The sequence below is a fragment of the Pagrus pagrus genome (assembly GCF_965226575.1).
Source record: "Pagrus pagrus genome assembly, chromosome: 4".
Classification (NCBI taxonomy): domain Eukaryota; kingdom Metazoa; phylum Chordata; class Actinopteri; order Spariformes; family Sparidae; genus Pagrus; species Pagrus pagrus.
Genome location: NC_140188.1, coordinates 130,001 through 146,571, shown reverse-complemented (window position 1 = coordinate 146,571; position 16,571 = coordinate 130,001). Strand labels below are relative to the sequence as shown.

Here is a 16,571-nt window from a genome sequence, read left to right as displayed (position 1 = left end):
TTTTTTCAGTTTGTCATTTATTTTTGTGTTAATTAATTACGTTTTGGTGGTCATTTTGGTGTCATTACACACTGTGACCACAGGGGGGAGTGTACACACGATTATAGACGTCGTCATGAAAATAAACAAGGTGTAAAATCGGTGACGTAACGCCTTTATCTCTCTTCATCATCAGTATATTTGACTTTTCATGTCGGTGACTTTTATATTTAGTTTTTAATGTCACTTCTTGTGTCTTTCTTCATAATTGGTAATACTTCCGGCGAAGGCCGTCAGTGACCCGGATGTAAACAGCGCCATGTTGGACGCGCAGACAGCAGATTACCATCCTGACCGTCTGTGTTGGACTCTTGTCCCTCAGGTTCAGACTCACCCGGACTCGGACCACACTGACGCACCTGGAGACACTTCAACGTCATAGTTTCCACCGCTGACATCATCCGTGTGGCTCGCGGGCCGTAATGGAGCCGACCGACACGGCGGCGACTCAAACTTTTGTGTGTGAGACGGAGCGGATCATGGAGGTGGCGGTGGAGTGTGCCGTGTCTGTCCTCCAGCAGAGACGTGGACAGGAGGGGACAGACAGCGAGGACAGACGGGTGAGGACATATGACGAGTTAAATAAGTGTGAGAAGTTTCTCTGAGAGACCAAAGACCTCCAGAGGAAAATCCCGCCGTCACTTCCGTCTTTGCAGGACCGCGGATATCACGCGCGAGACAGTGACAGAAACATGACGTTAATCTGTGATTATGTAGAAAATAATTTAATGTAGAAGATTAAATTAACAGTGAATTCAGAAGATCTCATGAAGATAATCCGGACACTTCTTCTTCTACCAAAGAACATTTACTCTCACGGGGAAGGGCGCCATCTTGTGTATCATGGTGGTCACGCAACAACACACAGGAGCGTTGAAGGACCTCCAGGAGACCTGAGTACTCAGAGTAACTAAAGAAGAGTAACGTGACGGTTCATTGCGGTAAAACGAGCCGGTATTAAACTTTAATGGTAAACACCGCAGACATACGTAGACGCCGCATCAACTCGCTGGATCGTACGTCTACGTCGCCGCCATATTGGATGTGGCAGTTCTCCCCTGTAAACAAACATGTAGAAGTGAAAACTGTATAAAAATCATTAACGTTTACATTTAACTGATTTTGATGAATTGATTTATATTCAATAAATCATTTAAGTAATAATAATGACATCTTTGAGACAAAATGAACAAAGTCTGTAAATCATAATAAGATCAGTGAGTCTCTGAGCAGTTGGTGATGAACTCCATGACAGAAGTTATAGACTCTTATGTTATTGTGTACAATAACGGTTGATGGCTGACAGTAGACAGTAACACTGGTCTGTGGCTCAGGGGTAGATCCAGCGTCTTGTCATCGGAAGGTCGCTGGTTCGAGTGCCCTGGTATGCATGTCGAAGTGTCCGTGAGCAAGATACTGAACCCTAAACTGCTCGTGCCGTGCGGGTCAGCTCGTTGCATGGCAGCCACCCCCGTCAGTATGAATGTATGTATAAATGACTGTAAATGGCTTTGGACAAAAGCGTCTGCGACTGCACCAAGTGTATGTGTCCATCATGTGTAGCCTCTATGTCCACTGAATGTCCCTCAGGACGAATAAAGTAATTTTGAATCAATCTGTTGTGTTTAGTATTAATTATATACAGAAATCCCTTCACTTGTCTGACTGGTCAAAATGTCTCAAGCACTCAGTCCTCATATGATCAGATCAAACAAAATATGGACAATGACCTGCATCATATATTGTGCATATTTATAAAAGTAGCCTCCTGAAGTTTACTTTTTTTTTTTTTTTTTACCATGAACTGTTATTGTCCACAATAATATAAGCGTCTTTATCTTCTGTCATGGAGTTTATCACTTACTGCTCAAAGAAAAGAAAGCGGACTCACTGCCAGCTGCTGTGCTTTATTTTGATTTGCATTGATTTTTTTCTTGATTAATTGTTGATTCTGTGAAATGTCTGTTTCCAGTTTGACTCAGTTGAAACGCAGTTTGAGTTTAAAACAGAGAATATAACAGTTAATCGATCATTGAAATAGTTACAAGTACATTTTCTGCCAGGCAGCTGATTGATGAGTAGTATCAGTTTGGTGCATAGAACAGCTGGATAATAAACCTTCTGTGATGTCACAGTATTTATAGTGTCATTGTGTAAGCAGAGGTGGACTGTACCTTGAATTTGACGGTGTGTTTCCTGTGCAGGCTCAGCTGACGGCCGTCCTGCGTGTGACGAGCAGAGAGGCCGTCCGTCAGATCTGCAGAGTGTTCAGAGAGCTGCACAAGAGTTTAATGAAGGAGAACAAAGACCTGAAGGACAGAGTGAGACGTCTGGAGACCGAGCGGACGTCAAACTGTGGAGGAGAGAAGACGCTTTATAAGATCAAACCATCAGGTCAGTTTGACACTGAACCGTCCCACAGAACCTGAACACATCTCATCATAACAGGGACCACACAGGGTTTAAACAGACGTTAAACTGCACTGTAAATATGTAAGCTACATGCTAACAGCTGCTAGTCACTACTGCAAAGAGTACAGTGAGCAGCAGTTAGCCGTTATGCTGCTCCCTGGAGTTCAGAGCTGCTTCTGAATTCTGGACATTTTTTCTTCTACAATAAAAATCATGATGTCATCGAGTTCAATAATCATCTGACTGAGCAGCTGTACGATGTTTGAAACATGTCACACATGATTTAATTGCGTCTGAACATCACAAGTTTAAACCAGCAGGTAAAGATGATGATTGGACGTACTTCCTGTCTTCCTGAAGGTGGACCGGCCCTCTCACTGGACATCAACCAACCAGCTGCCAACCCCGCCGCCCTCGCCATGGCCATCCTCAACTCGGCCAAATCTAGACGTCGAGCGAGCAGCAGTCCTCAGGTTCCTCTGGTCATCATCAGCCAGCCGCTCCCCGGACCAATCACAGGCCAGAGCAGCCCCGCCCCCCAGGTACGGCCAGAGAAACCAGATCAAACCAGCTCTGCTGCCGCCGCTTCATCAGCTGACCAGCAGGCTGAGGTGGTGATCACGATAGAGCCTGACGAATCACCATCGTCCACAGACGTGACATCACTTCCTGTGGCTCATGACCAGCCAACCAGTGAGGTCACAGCCAGTGAAGACCCGCCCACACCTGAAGAAGTCGCTGTTGTTGTTGTGAGTGTTTGACTGAATATTTATTAATTAACAGTTATTATCATATATATCATAATCTATATATGTAAATATATTATTTATATTAGGGGTGAGAATCACGACCTCACGATACGACACGTGATACATGGCCCACGATACCAATAATATCACGATACAGGGATTCTGCGATAATCGTTATATTGCGAGACAATCATAGCACGTCACGTCACGATGTCTCTATTTATTCACTGCAATTTGTTGTTATGAAACACTGAACACAAAGTGCATAAAGTCTCAGCATAGCGCATCTTTTACAAACACGCCGACTGTAACTCGTCAATGTTCACATGTGCCATCACATAAACTGACAAAAGTCCAAACTGTTAGAAAATAGCACAGTTCTGCAGAAGAACACTATGAAAACAAATTAGTGTGAAAAAAATCCACATTTCTGTATAAAAGACAGATAAATATACAAATCTTAGTGCTTTGCAGGCAACGTAGTCTAGACGTGTTTCAGTTTGTTGAAGACGTTTCACGTCTCATCCAAGAGACTTCTTCAGTTCTAACTAACTGGAGGAGCTGCAGGCTTTTAAACTACATGTGGGAGTGTCCTTACAGAGTACAGGAGTGGATGGATTCTTTAAAACACACACACACACACACACACACACACACACACACACATATATATATATATATATATATATATATATATATATATATATATATATATATATATATATATATATATATATATATAAATAAATAACTGAAGACCTGCAGCAGTGTGATGAACGATGACTTGTCATGTTTTCCAGGAGGCAGAGATGAAGATGGAGACAGAGCATGAGGAGCAGATGGTCGGTGGACCAGGTGAGACAGGTGACATCTCCCTGAGCTGTGGATGAAACCTCTGTGTGTGTGTGTGTGTTTGTTTGATGTGTAACCTCCTCTTCCTCTGCTGCAGTGAATGAGGAGGAGCAGAAGGAGCAGGAGAGGAGGAGGAGGAGGGAGCTGTACAAAGAGAAGAGGTTCTTCTGTGAGCTCTGTAACAAAGGTTTCCATCAGAAGCACCAGCTGAGGAAACACGTGTCGTGTCACGTCAAACCGTTCCCCTGCAGCTCGTGTGATAAAGGTTTCTACAAGGCCAAGACGCTGCACAAACACCAGCTGACGCACCAGCTGAGGGCAGCGCAGGAGAACGACCCCGACAAGCTGCTGCGCTGCGACCAATGCGACAGGAAATTCAGACTGCTGCGCCAGCTCAGAGTCCACCAGGCCTTTCACCGGCTGCAGAAGGCGCCGTTACAGTGCGGCGTCTGTGACCGCACTTTCACTTCGGCAGGCGCGCTCAGGTACCATGAGGTGTCGCACGCACAGGTAAAGCCCTTCATGTGTGACGTCTGTGGGAAAGGCTTCACCAGGAAGAAGAGCCTCCGCGAGCACCAGACCGTCCACACCGGTGCCCGACCGTATCCATGCCCGACCTGCGGGAAGAGCTTCTCCACGGCCAGCAACCTGCGCGTCCACAAGAGGTCGCACTCAGAGGAGCGGCCGTTCAAGTGCAGCGAGTGCGACAAGGCCTTCAAGTGTAAGATGGGCCTGCTGCAGCACCGAGTCGTCCACTCGGGAGAGAAACCCTTCATGTGTCAGACCTGCGGACTGAGCTTCGGACTCAAGTACAACTTCCAGAGACACCTGAGGCTCCACAACGGAGAGAAGCCCTTCAGGTACGTCTCACCTGTACTCAGGACCCTATTTCAATAAAGTTATTAATCGGTAACAAACAAACAGTGTTAGTCTGAAGTCACCTGTTACCAAGCAACTGGTTAACCTGAAGAAGGATCCAATCAGGTGTAGGAGATACACTAATAATAAATGTAATTTATTAATCACTGGCGATTAATAAAGCACTTGTAAATGGGGCACCACCTCCGTTGTTTCATCTATTTGAATAATCCGGTAATTAGAGGAGGTAATTAATCAAATTCGACTGGACAAGGTTAAGTTGTAACAATTCTAATCAATTTCGGATCAATTTATTCAATCTCATAGCTGAAGTAGTGACTTATACACAGTTTCCATCGGTTCTCCACATTAAAAACAAACCTGCAGAGACAACGACATACGGTTAAATAGGTTTATTAACTAGATAAATCAGGGTAAATAAATGAAATGGTGATTTAAACAAACAACAATAATAACAGAAAATGTGGAGACTGTAATGATTAAAGTAATGGGATAATATGAACATGTGCAGATGGTAAAGTCGGGGTCGGGGAAGCATTCAAATATTACGAGAGTAATTTTAATACTAACGAGACCCTAACCGAATTTCTCTTAAGCTAAAAGATATGAATCAGAAGCCAAAAAGACACCAACTCTTTCATGTGTGTGAATCCAGCAGTGTGCCAGGTGCTTAGCCTACTTTGCCTGGAGAGTTGGGACGTCCACAACTTTGCTCCTTCCTCCAGAGTTCGTAGCTCGACTGCAGGTTTGCAGTGCCGGTCCAAGAGCTGGAGGGAAGTCGCGGTTCGTCCGATTTCACAGTGGGTGACACCCTCGTTCCGATGTCGGAGGAAGAGCGCAACTCGTCGCACCGCTTGTGAGCATTGGAGGCAGGACCGGTCTCGGCTTGGCACAAAGTCTTTCTGTCGTTGCAAACCGCTCGCACGGTTTGTTGAAGCAGAAGGCTACTGCAAGTCTTTACCAATGATGGTGGTCTTTAATAAAGATGTTCTTCTTCATGCTTCGAGTGGTGGCTCTTTAGCATCTGATTCGTAAACCTGAGGGAAAGGAGTGTAAATATCTTGAGTGGGGGAAGAGGGCAAATGGTTATTCAAAGCTGTAAATAAAGGAGAGGGGTTCTCCTGTGAAGCCTCCATCTGACGGTTTCATTGAAAGCAAAAGAAGTCAGGTGAAGAGGTGAGAGACTTCATGGCATCTCTTTCCTGAAAACAGTCAGCTTGCAGATGAAAGGAGTAATTAATGCAAGAACAGAACCTCAATGGAATGCAGAGGCGATGGACATGTTCCTACACAGGTGTTAGTTTTACTGTCTGTTGTTGCTCCTGAACCAACATGTTGTCTGTCTCGTCTTGTCTCAACTGGTTCAACATGTCATCTCTTCTGTCCCCTCAGGTGTGATCAGTGTGGCGAGGGCTTCACAGGTACGTGGGCTCTGAAGACTCACATGCTGGTTCACGGTGTGGAGAAGCCGTTCATGTGCGACCTGTGTGGGAAGACGTTCTTTTACAACTGTCAGCTGCAGAAGCACCAGCAGCTCGTCCACCACAACAAGGAGCGAGAGACGGGGGGAGGAGTGGTGGGGCGGCGGAGACCGAGCGGAGTCAAACCCTTCAGCTGTAAGGTCTGTCTGAAGAGCTTCAGCAGCACCAGCACGCTTAGGACGCACGAGAAGAGCCACGCCGAGAACAAAGAGTTCATCTGCAGCACCTGTGGCAAGTCCTTCCACCTGCGCCACCTCTTCCTGTACCACATGAGGCAGCACAGCGGCGACCGGCCGTACGTCTGCGGCGTCTGTCACAAAGGCTTCCTGCTGTCGTCGCAGCTGAAGCAGCACCAGCTGCTGCACACCGGAGTCAAACCACACAGGTGCGAACAGTGCGGCAAAGAGTTCAGGACGCCGCAGAACTACCACCGCCACCTGCTGGTCCACACTGGAGAAAAGCCCTACGAGTGTGTCGTGTGCAGCAGGAAGTTCAGGCAGTCCAACCAGCTCAAGTCTCACATGCAGATCCACACGGGCGTGAAGCTGTACAGCTGCGAGCGCTGCAGCCGCGGCTTCTCCGACTCCCGGCAGCTCAAGAAACATCGCTGTGGAGACAACGGCCAGAGCCCCGAGGCAGGAAGCAAACGCAGGAAACAGAAGAGTGTCTTCCCCTGGAGCGAAGGCTTCGCCAACCAATGAGAGCTCAGGAAACATAATCCTCTGTCAGGTGTTCAGTGGTTAGCCTAGCTTAGCATAAAGACTGCAGACAGCTAATCTGTAACAAACACCTGAGTACAGACGTGAACAGACATGAAATGATCGTCTTGTCTCAGAAACACAGAATCTGAAGCTGCGAGTGATGAAGCTGAAGATAAACACCCTGTTTGTGTCTGAACATCATTATTCTGTCACTCTGTTCATCTGACACTTCACATCACTTTGTTTTGTGTTCAAAAATCACATGTTGTAACGTTTCTGCTGAGAACTGTCTTTTAATTCTTTTATCTGAGCGGTTCTGTCCCGCTGCTGTCTGGTGTCAGAGTTATTAATTAAAGGGCTGTTTCACTCTGTCGACGTTTATCAAAACACTTCCTGTTACAGATGATGATCCACCGTCTTCACTCATCTCTTCATTAGAAACTAAACTGACTCCACAGCTGATTATTGATCCAAACACACTGTTTACACCTTAAATGAGTTCACTAGTCCATAGTACATATAAACCGATACATCACAAACACTTCTTATAAACAGATACAGAGATAGTGATAATGAGTCACATTCAAGTTGTGTTCAAACATTTAATATATTTAATGGTGTGTGTTGGTGCAGCCGAGAGGAGCTGAGCGTGTTCGGCTCTGCGCCTCCACCTCGACCGTCCAGCAGGTTAATTAAAGGACCCTGAATGGAAGAAAATCTCTGAGACACTCTGGAGGCTGAGGAGATAAAAAAAACCTTTAATTAATCATGGCTGTTGAATCATCATCAAAAACACGCCTACGTGTTTCAGCCCTTAAGGGCTTCATCAGGGCAGAACAGAATGGTTACCTTTGGGCTCATATCTATAGGTTAGCAGAGTCACATGGTCAGTACAGACAGGTGAGCAGTTACATGATTGGTCTAGATAACCACAGGACAGACTGCAGGTTGGTAGGCTTTATTGTCACATGATCAGTGTGAGCAGGTAGGTAATCACACCATTAAAATCAGAAGTCTCAGCATGTTCAGCAGAAAAATATCAGTAAGTCAGATAACAGAAAAATACACAAACACAAAATCTTCAAACTTCTGAATATTGCAATACACTCAGAAAAGCATCAGTTAGTCTTAATAAATGAGCCCAATGGTTGTAAGTGACAGTAAAAGAACCTTTATCTCACAGACGGTTCTGTAAAGAACATGAACTGTGAAGTGGTGTCGGTCCAGCTGAGCCATCAGAATGACATCAGCTTCAACTAATTAATTCTCTTCTGCATCTTATTATCTATCAGAATAAATCACATAACATGAACATATTGATTATTACACACCATTTCTGCCGGGTGATGATGCTAAAAGCACATCTTTGCATTTATTATCCTAAATCGTGTGGGTGTGTGTGTGTGTGTGTCCAGGGAGTTGTTTGTTTATTTAATATCAAAACTGTTTCTGCAGTTTTATCTCAGCCATCACTCACTTTATTATTTTTCCAGTTAAAGTTCGCACACATGGGTCATGGAGGACTTTATAGATGAGAACCGGGTCTGTACAGGCCCGACAGGCCCCCCACAGTTCAGGAACATGTTCTGACTTGTTGGTTCTCTGGAGTCGAACTTTAATTTACGACGATCTTGAAGGCAGCAAACAAAGATCGTGCGCATGCGCGCGGTGTCGAACAGTATTCACGCGGGTCGGACGGTCAGCTCGTTCCGTCAGGCCTGAAGGTTCCGATAAACATGGAGCTACAGGAGTGTGTCAGGCCGGACTGTCAGCACGGTCCATAGTTTAACTGGACACACTAAAGAGCTAACATTTAGCACTGAAGAGCTAACTCTTACCTGCTAACAACACTAGCCTGCCGAGGTTAGCCTCGGAGCTAACGCTAACTCCGCTTGTTTTGGTTGAGAAGCTAACATTAGCATCAACTGAAGCGTCAAACGTCTAGGTGAAGAGAGCTCAGGTGAGTTTAAACACTGTCGGTACCTGTAGATCTTCTTCTGTAGTCTGTTCTGTACCTGTGAGGTTGTTGATGGACTTCAGGTGAGTCGGTTACCTGTCCTACAAAGTTAAAGTTAGCTAACGTTACCAGTTAGCTGAAGAGAAAGTTTGCTGCGGTGACTGAAGGACTCAACATGTCGGACTGAGGACAAAATCATCTCTTGTATTCAAACCGTGAAGTTGGCACATTAGTCCGCACAGTGACGGTCAGACACAGAGGCCTCACCTGTCCTGCCTGTCAGTCACTTCACACCTGGTGTCAACACATCTCACCTCCTCGCTCTATATCTCTACATAAACATCACTGAAACAGACTCCATGTTTCTACTCAAAGACAGAAAGAAGTTCATGTAGAACATTTGCTGAATTTACAAGAAGGAACAAATCAGTCAGAATCAGTCAGAGACAGAGTTTCACACAGTTTATAAAGTGTCTCCAACTCAACAACTCACTAAACTGACACATTTGTTAAGGGAGTCTGGGGACAAAGAAGAAGCCTATACTGGTTACTGTTTAGTGTGTTTGTAAAATGTGACATGTTTAGATCAATAACATGTTTCTTCTGTCATAAATTGAGTGTAAATGGTGAAATCAGTGTAAACAGTGTGTTCAAACAGCTGCTAAATGTTGGCAGGTAAGACTTTAGCACTTCAGACACAGAAGCAGACAGGCTGGTACAGCCATGCTGCCACAAACTGACACTTTTTACAAGGAAACAAACAACTTCAGGTTTTCATTTAATGCTGAATTTACAAGAAGGAGACAATGATTCAGAGACAGAGTTTCACTACGTTACAAAGTTTGTTTTAACTCAACAACTCTTAAAATCACTATATCTGTTAAGGGAGTCTGGTGATGTTGTGGTGACTGGTTCAATGGTTGGGTCAGTCTAGATATCTGCTGCTGACACTGGCAGGTTCAAAACAACACTGCAGGTGTCAGCTGACAGATCTGACATCCTTCAGTCAGATGAAGTGAACACTGTCTGTGTCCCTGCAGAGCTGTGAGCCACCACAGAAGAAGAGGTAAGAGGAGGAGGAAGATGGCTGTGGTGTCAGACAGAGGGGGGAGGGGGGAGGTGCTGAGTCTGGATGACTGCAGGTGTCCCGTCTGTCTGGAGATCTTCATGGAGCCTGTCACACTGCCCTGCACACACACCTTCTGCAAGGTAACACACACACACACACACACACAATGATTTTCTTATATTGATCATCACAGAATCTCTGTCTGGTGATGTCATCGTTTTTGTGGCCACTCTGTGTGTGTGTTTTGTTGACGTGTCCTCTGTGTGTCCTTAGGAGTGTTTCCTGGAGTCGGTGGACAAAGCAACGCTCTGCTGTCCTCTCTGCAGGAAGAGAGTCTCCACGTGGGCTCGACTGAACGGCAGGAACAACACGCTGGTGAACCAGCAGCTCTGGACTCAGATCCAGACCTGCTTCCCTCGGCTGTGTCAGAGACGGGTCAGCGGACTGGACGACAACAGTGAGGAAGACCAGCAGCACACAGGAGGTACAACACGTAACACATCCCATAATAATCTGCAGGGAGGAACCTGGTGGAGACAAACATCACTGATCCTGATCACTGATCCTGATCACTGATCACTCATCCTGATCACTGATCCTGATCACTGATCACTGATCCTGATCACTGATCCTGATCACTGATCCTGATCCTGATCACTGAATCTTGCTCTCTGGCTCATTCTCGCTGTCTGTGGCTGGGGGCACAGCTTGGTTGTGATCCTCCAGTGGAGGTAGTAACAGAGGAGAGAGGACGTCTGTCGTCCTGTCTGTCATTCTGTCATTCTTCCTGTCTGTCCTCAGCGTCATAATGTGAACCGTCAGAGAGCTGCTGCGAACAAACAAAGGTGGTGCAGAGGCTTCAGTGACATTGGTGTGTGTGTGTGTGTGTGTGTGTGTGTGTGTGTGTGTGTGTGTGTGTGTGTGTGTGTGTGTGTGTGTGTGTGTGTGTGTGTGTGTAGTCTCGTGTTTTCCCAGAGTCTGTGAACCAGGAGAGCTGAGACAGGAATATGAGGACCAGGTGACCAAAGTGAGTTAAGTCTCTTCATTCTGATGGTGATGATGGTGATGATGATGATAGTGATGATGATGGTGATGATGATGTCATTGTAAGCTGACGGAGGAGAAGCGGGTGCTGGAGGAGGAGGAGAGGAAGGCCAGTGAGGAGTACATCCAGACACTGCTTGCTGAGGAGGAGAAGCTGCTGCAGGAGGAGAGGAGGAGGAAGGAGGAAGATGAGAGGCTGGCTCGACTGCTCAGCGATCAGCTGGTCAGTGATGATCAATAATTAATATTCTGAACATTAAAGTCTTTAATATTAAAAATGAACACGTATAAGTTATCTGGTTTCTCAGTAAACTCCATTCATGTGACAGTGCTTTGATTAAACACTGATCCTCTTCAGTTCAGCTGATAGGGTTAGGGTTAGGGTCACTGATCACATGATCAATGTTCAAACTGATCAACTTTATTGTTCAGTGTAAACATTCACTCACAGGGAATATGATGTCATCAGTGATCTACGAGTCAACAGGAAGGTGTTTGCTCAGACTACCTCACAGGATTGCCAAAATGGTGGTGGCGTAAGAAGCTGGGTGCAAAGTTTTTCCGTCAAACAATTTGAGGTTTTGTGAATAGGCAGACAGAATATGTGGTAATTTTAACGTTTTAATGATAAAAAGGTGACTTTAACACATTAATATTTTGGTACCAAGACTTATGTTCCGTGGAAAAAAGATAAAGTTTGGAAAAACCGAGACAGTAAAAGTTTGAACGCAAGCTAGCTAATGCACCAACAGACGTCAACGTCAGAGAAAGAAAGAAGATGACTTCCAATGCTAACGTGAGTGACTCTGAAAAGTCAGTTGAAATGAATACACCATGGGAGGAATGCAAAGAAACTACGCCCGAAGATAATATGGACACACTTTCGGCCCAGTCCTGTGACGCTCAACATGTCAACAAACAGAAGAAACGGGACTCTAACGGTAACGGTGACAGTGCAAATGTCAGTGCTGACATTTTGGCAGCTATCCAAGAGCTCTCAAACACACATGACGAGATTTCAGTGATTGAATTCACGACAGAAACAACGTCTCAACATATTGAAAAACTCTCTTCTACAGTTGAGCAACTTGTGGTGGATATTAATCATCACAAAAACATTTTGAAACAGACAGAGTTAGAAATTGAACAACTGAAAAAAGAGAACCGGATTCTGAGGGCAGGAGTTGCTGAAAACAAGCGCTACAGTTACAGATGGACACTGAAACTACACGGAGTAAGAGAGGAGATGAACGAAGACGCGAGAGCAGTGGTGATTGACATCCTTGGAAAAGTTGCCCCAGGACTTCATGAATATCTACAGGAAGGTGTCGACATTGTGCATCGCCGTGGTCCGAAGAGAAGGATGGATCCCACCGGTCACTCATCATCCTGTTCACGCTGCGGCGTATCCGTGATGCTGTTTGGAAAAGTGCCAAGGGCCGCAAGTTTCTGTGGAACAACAAGCTGCGTCTCACCGAGGCACTTTCCCCGGAGGATCGAGAGGCCAGAGAGAAACTCTGGCCCATTGTGGAAAAAGCAAGGAAGGAAGGTAAAAAGGCGTCCTTCCTTATGCTCTGATAGAGGGGAAGAAGAGAGACCATTTAGACATTGATTAAAGCCTTTTCCTCAGACTAATGAAGAGAAGAATCATACAGTTGGATAAGTTGGCAAGCGTCCTACACACTGCACACTGACTGATGGAGAATGCTGTTTCCGAACATTTCACGTCTCCGGGGAGGTCATAACTATGCATAGACTCATTGACTAAGAACTGTTAACTTTTGGAGGTGACAGATGAAGATTGCTATATTTCCAAACTGTCTATATTAAGAGGCACAACACACCAGCAGTTACATGGTTTGAGTTAATCTCACACCTTTATACAATTTTATACAAATATTTGACCAAGAGGTATGGGAGATAAATGGTTCTAAAAAATGTAATCAAACTTTTTTCTTTTTTCTTCATATTAATTCACGGTTTGCTAATAATTTGCATTGCAGTGTTGCTTAACTGTTAGAGCGATATTATTTTTGAGCAGCAAAATATATTCATCATATTTAGTTTATATAATTTACAATTAAAAACAGACAGAAGGAAAATGTGTTCTGTTTGAACAGCAGTATTCTGGGTTTAACCCAACATGTTTGATAGTTGTTGATTGATTCAATTTAAACTAACCTGTTTATGGTACCAACACTATATTTTTCTATAGTCACTTTTTTTTTTTGGCTGTCTATCACTTTCTCGTTTAAGGAATCTAAAACACACCTCAAAGTTCTTGTTATCTATTTGTGAGAGCTACTTAATTATTATTATTATTTTTTCTTTTTCTTTTATTCTTGATGGATTTTAAGTTTGATTTGCTAACGGTTATGTCATTCGATGTCAGAGGTATACGTGATTTATTGAAAAGAAAGGCCACTTTTCAGTTCTGTAAAAATAGTGAGGCTGATTGAATATTTTCACAAGAAACACGAGTGAGTCAGATGTAAAGTTCTGGAAAGGGCAGTGGGGAAACAAGATTTATTGTAGTCATGGTACATAATCGTTCTGCCGGAGTCTCAATTTTTTTGCATAAATTTAAAGGGGAAATCTTAGAGGTGGTGTCTTCACATGATGGTAGATGGGCATAATTCTCACTCATCCTACAAGGTACTTTTTAGTCAGATTACCTCAAAAATAAATGAGCTATTACACAAATATCCTAACTCTTACGTAACTTTAATGAGTGTCCTGATATTCAATGGATAGATTCCCCCCAACACTGTGTCAATCTCTGAACAACAATATTATTTCGAAACTTTGCTCAGATCTCTTCCTGACCGACACATGGTGTTTTTTTAACCCAGACATACAGGATTTACATGGTCTAAGAATAACCTTTCATCTAGATCCAGGATTGATTTGTTTTTAATTTCTTCCTCTGCACTTCAGTATGTGAAAGAGGTCTCCCATTCTTTTGCTCCGTTGTCAGATCATAAGAAAATCACTCTGAAATTAGGGGGCTCACAGTATACGACTAAATAACGAGGATATTGGAAATTTAATAATACTCTACTTAAAGACAATTCCTTTAATGATAGTATAAAAAATCTAGCCAGTGAAATTTTTAATGAAATTGCGGACAATGAATATACACAAAAATGGGAGTACTTCAAGTTTATGACTTTAAGTATTGCTGTAAAGAGAGGTAAAGAGTTAAAAGCCCTAAAAAATAAAACAGAAGCTGAATTACTGAGCAGAATTGGTTTCCTCTTATCTAAACCCAACTTATCTAATGAAAAGGAGCTAGAAGTAAAGGAGATACAGTTAAAAATAGATCAGATTTGTATTGAGTTAGCCAAAGGTGCATTTGTGAGATCTAGGGCCAAGTGGCTGGAAGAGGGGGAAACAAACTCCAGCTATTTGTTTGCTTTGGAGAAAAGAAATGGTCAAAGAAAGTCACTAAGTATGCTTAATATTAATGGTAGTAAATGTACTGATCAAAAATTAATCTCAAATTCTATTTTTTCCTTTTATAGCAACTTGTACAAATCAGAATTCAACAATCCCTTTTGTGAAATGTTTATTGGTAAGATTAAAAAATACATAGTCACAATTGCCGAGGACTTCTAAGGAATTGGAACCTGACCAGAGAGGAAATCAAAACTGCACTTTTCTCAATGAAAAAGGGTAAATCTCCAGGTATAGCTGGGCTTTCAGTTGAATTTTATATTCATTGTTGGGATGTCATTCAGGAACCTTTTATTTTGTATGTATTGTGAATGTGTTGGTCAGGGTGAGATGATTACAACTATGAAACAAGGCGTTATATCGCTAATTCAGAAACCAGACAAAGACAGCCTATTGATAGAAAACTGGCGACCTATCACTCTCCTTACGATTGATTACAAGATTCTGGCATCAGTTTATGCAACTAGATTAAAAATGGGTCTACCTCATATTGTTGCTGAAACACAATCAGGTTTCATTAAAGACAGACACATAAGTAATAACATTAGACTTATTTTGGATTTATTAGTCTATGCAGATTTGGTACACTCAGAAGCATTCATTCTCTTTTTAGACTTTTATAAAGCTTTCGACACCATTGAACATAAGTTTCTTACAGAATGTCTTAAATTGTTTGGCCTTGGAAATCAATTTATAGATACTATTGAAATGTTTTATAAAGGAATTAATAGCTCAGTGATTATTAACCACAACACCTCTAATAGATTTGATATAAATCGTGGTGTTAGGCAAGGATGCCCGATTTCACCTTTTTTATTCATTTTAGGTGTTGAATTATTGTCATTAAATATAGTACATGATGCAGATTTCAAAGGCATCTCTATATTCAATAGAGAAATAAAAATTTCTCAACTGGCGGGTGATACAACCCTTTTCCTGAAAGACAAAGAACAGTTGGTCAAAGCTATCGATCTAGTTAAACAGTTTTCATTAGCATCAGGCCTGAAACTAAATGTATCTAAATGTGAACTATTGCCCATACACAACTGTGACAGTACTTTCATAGATAATGTCCCAGTAAAAACCTCGGTCAAGGATTTGGGCATTCATATAACAAAAAATGTAATAGCAAGGCAACACCTGAACTTTTCTGGAAGAATTAAAGAAACTAGAGATATCTTTAACCTTTGGCTTCAGAGAGACTTGACATTATACGGCGTCTCATTTTGTTTATCCATCTCGTTCTCTGTTTGTGAATGATGCCACTGCTAATGAAATTAACAAGCTTTTTCTGGACTGTGTCTGGAGAAATAAAACACACAAGCTTAAAAATGCAGTTCTATCTAATAGCAGAGTGGAAGGTGGCCTTGAAGTGCTTAATTTCATTGATATTATAAATACTTTTTAAATTAATTGGTTAAAAAGATGTTTGACACATCAAAATTCATTGTGGTTCTTCATCCCCAATCATATTTTTGAAAAAATGGGTGGGCTTGCTTTCGTTTTAACCTGCAACTACTCACCTGACAAGCTTCCGGTCACGCTGTCCAAATTTTATCAGCAATGACTTCTTTCAGAGAAACTATGCTTCAATCACAATTTTTCTCCTCACAAAACTTTGTTATGGAATAACGAGTGTATTACTATTAGGAATAAGTCTCTTTTTTATTCCAAATGGTTTGAGAGAAGGATAAATAATATTTTGTCTGTTTTGGGTGAACATGGTCTTGTCCTCTCCTATGAGAGTTTTTTATCGCATCATAATTTTCCTATACCTTTCAAAGAATACAACTCTGTGAGAAGAGCAATCCCCTCTGGCTTACGTCGTTTAATGAAAAGTCACTTATCTTTCTGTGAAGAAATTAGACCAGAGGGCAAATCTGTTTTACTTTTGAATGGTATCAACATACAAGACCAGAAATGTAACAATAA

General features: G+C 42.9%; 2 protein-coding genes across 3 annotated transcripts in view; both read left to right on the top strand.

Moving 5' to 3' along the window:
- Nucleotides 1-293: 293 nt before the first annotated feature.
- On the top strand, nucleotides 294-7,484 carry LOC311256769 (uncharacterized protein). 2 transcript variants are annotated; one of them, XM_084352065.1, is made up of 6 exons: nucleotides 294-599; nucleotides 2,244-2,433; nucleotides 2,812-3,200; nucleotides 4,001-4,055; nucleotides 4,150-4,912; nucleotides 6,324-7,484. In XM_084352065.1, exons 1-6 carry the CDS (start codon nucleotides 462-464, stop codon nucleotides 7,111-7,113), a joined length of 2,325 nt encoding a protein of 774 aa, XP_084208191.1. In that variant the 5' UTR covers nucleotides 294-461; the 3' UTR covers nucleotides 7,114-7,484. The 2 variants fall into 2 exon arrangements, with proteins under 2 accessions (XP_084208191.1, XP_084208192.1); XM_084352066.1 differs by having other exon boundaries at nucleotides 458-1,009.
- Nucleotides 7,485-8,771: 1,287 nt separating this feature from the next.
- The window catches only part of rnf168 (ring finger protein 168), a 14,777-nt gene continuing 6,977 nt past the window's right edge, over nucleotides 8,772-16,571 (top strand). The window contains exons 1-5 of the mRNA XM_084352077.1: nucleotides 8,772-9,073; nucleotides 10,111-10,279; nucleotides 10,413-10,623; nucleotides 11,099-11,166; nucleotides 11,251-11,406. Coding sequence (XP_084208203.1) covers nucleotides 10,154-10,279; nucleotides 10,413-10,623; nucleotides 11,099-11,166; nucleotides 11,251-11,406 — 561 coding nt within the window. The 5' untranslated portion in view covers nucleotides 8,772-9,073; nucleotides 10,111-10,153. The remainder of the gene's footprint in view (nucleotides 9,074-10,110; nucleotides 10,280-10,412; nucleotides 10,624-11,098; nucleotides 11,167-11,250; nucleotides 11,407-16,571) is intronic.

Excerpts from the sequence above, each read along its gene's own strand:
- LOC311256769 (XM_084352065.1), top strand. The coding sequence starts at position 462 with ATGGAGCCGACCGACACGGCGGCGACTCAAACTTTTGTGTGTGAGACG. Across the intron at positions 600-2,243 it reads CAGACAGCGAGGACAGACGG|GCTCAGCTGACGGCCGTCCT; the intron begins GTGAGGACATAT and ends TTTCCTGTGCAG. Across the intron at positions 2,434-2,811 it reads TTATAAGATCAAACCATCAG|GTGGACCGGCCCTCTCACTG; the intron begins GTCAGTTTGACA and ends GTCTTCCTGAAG.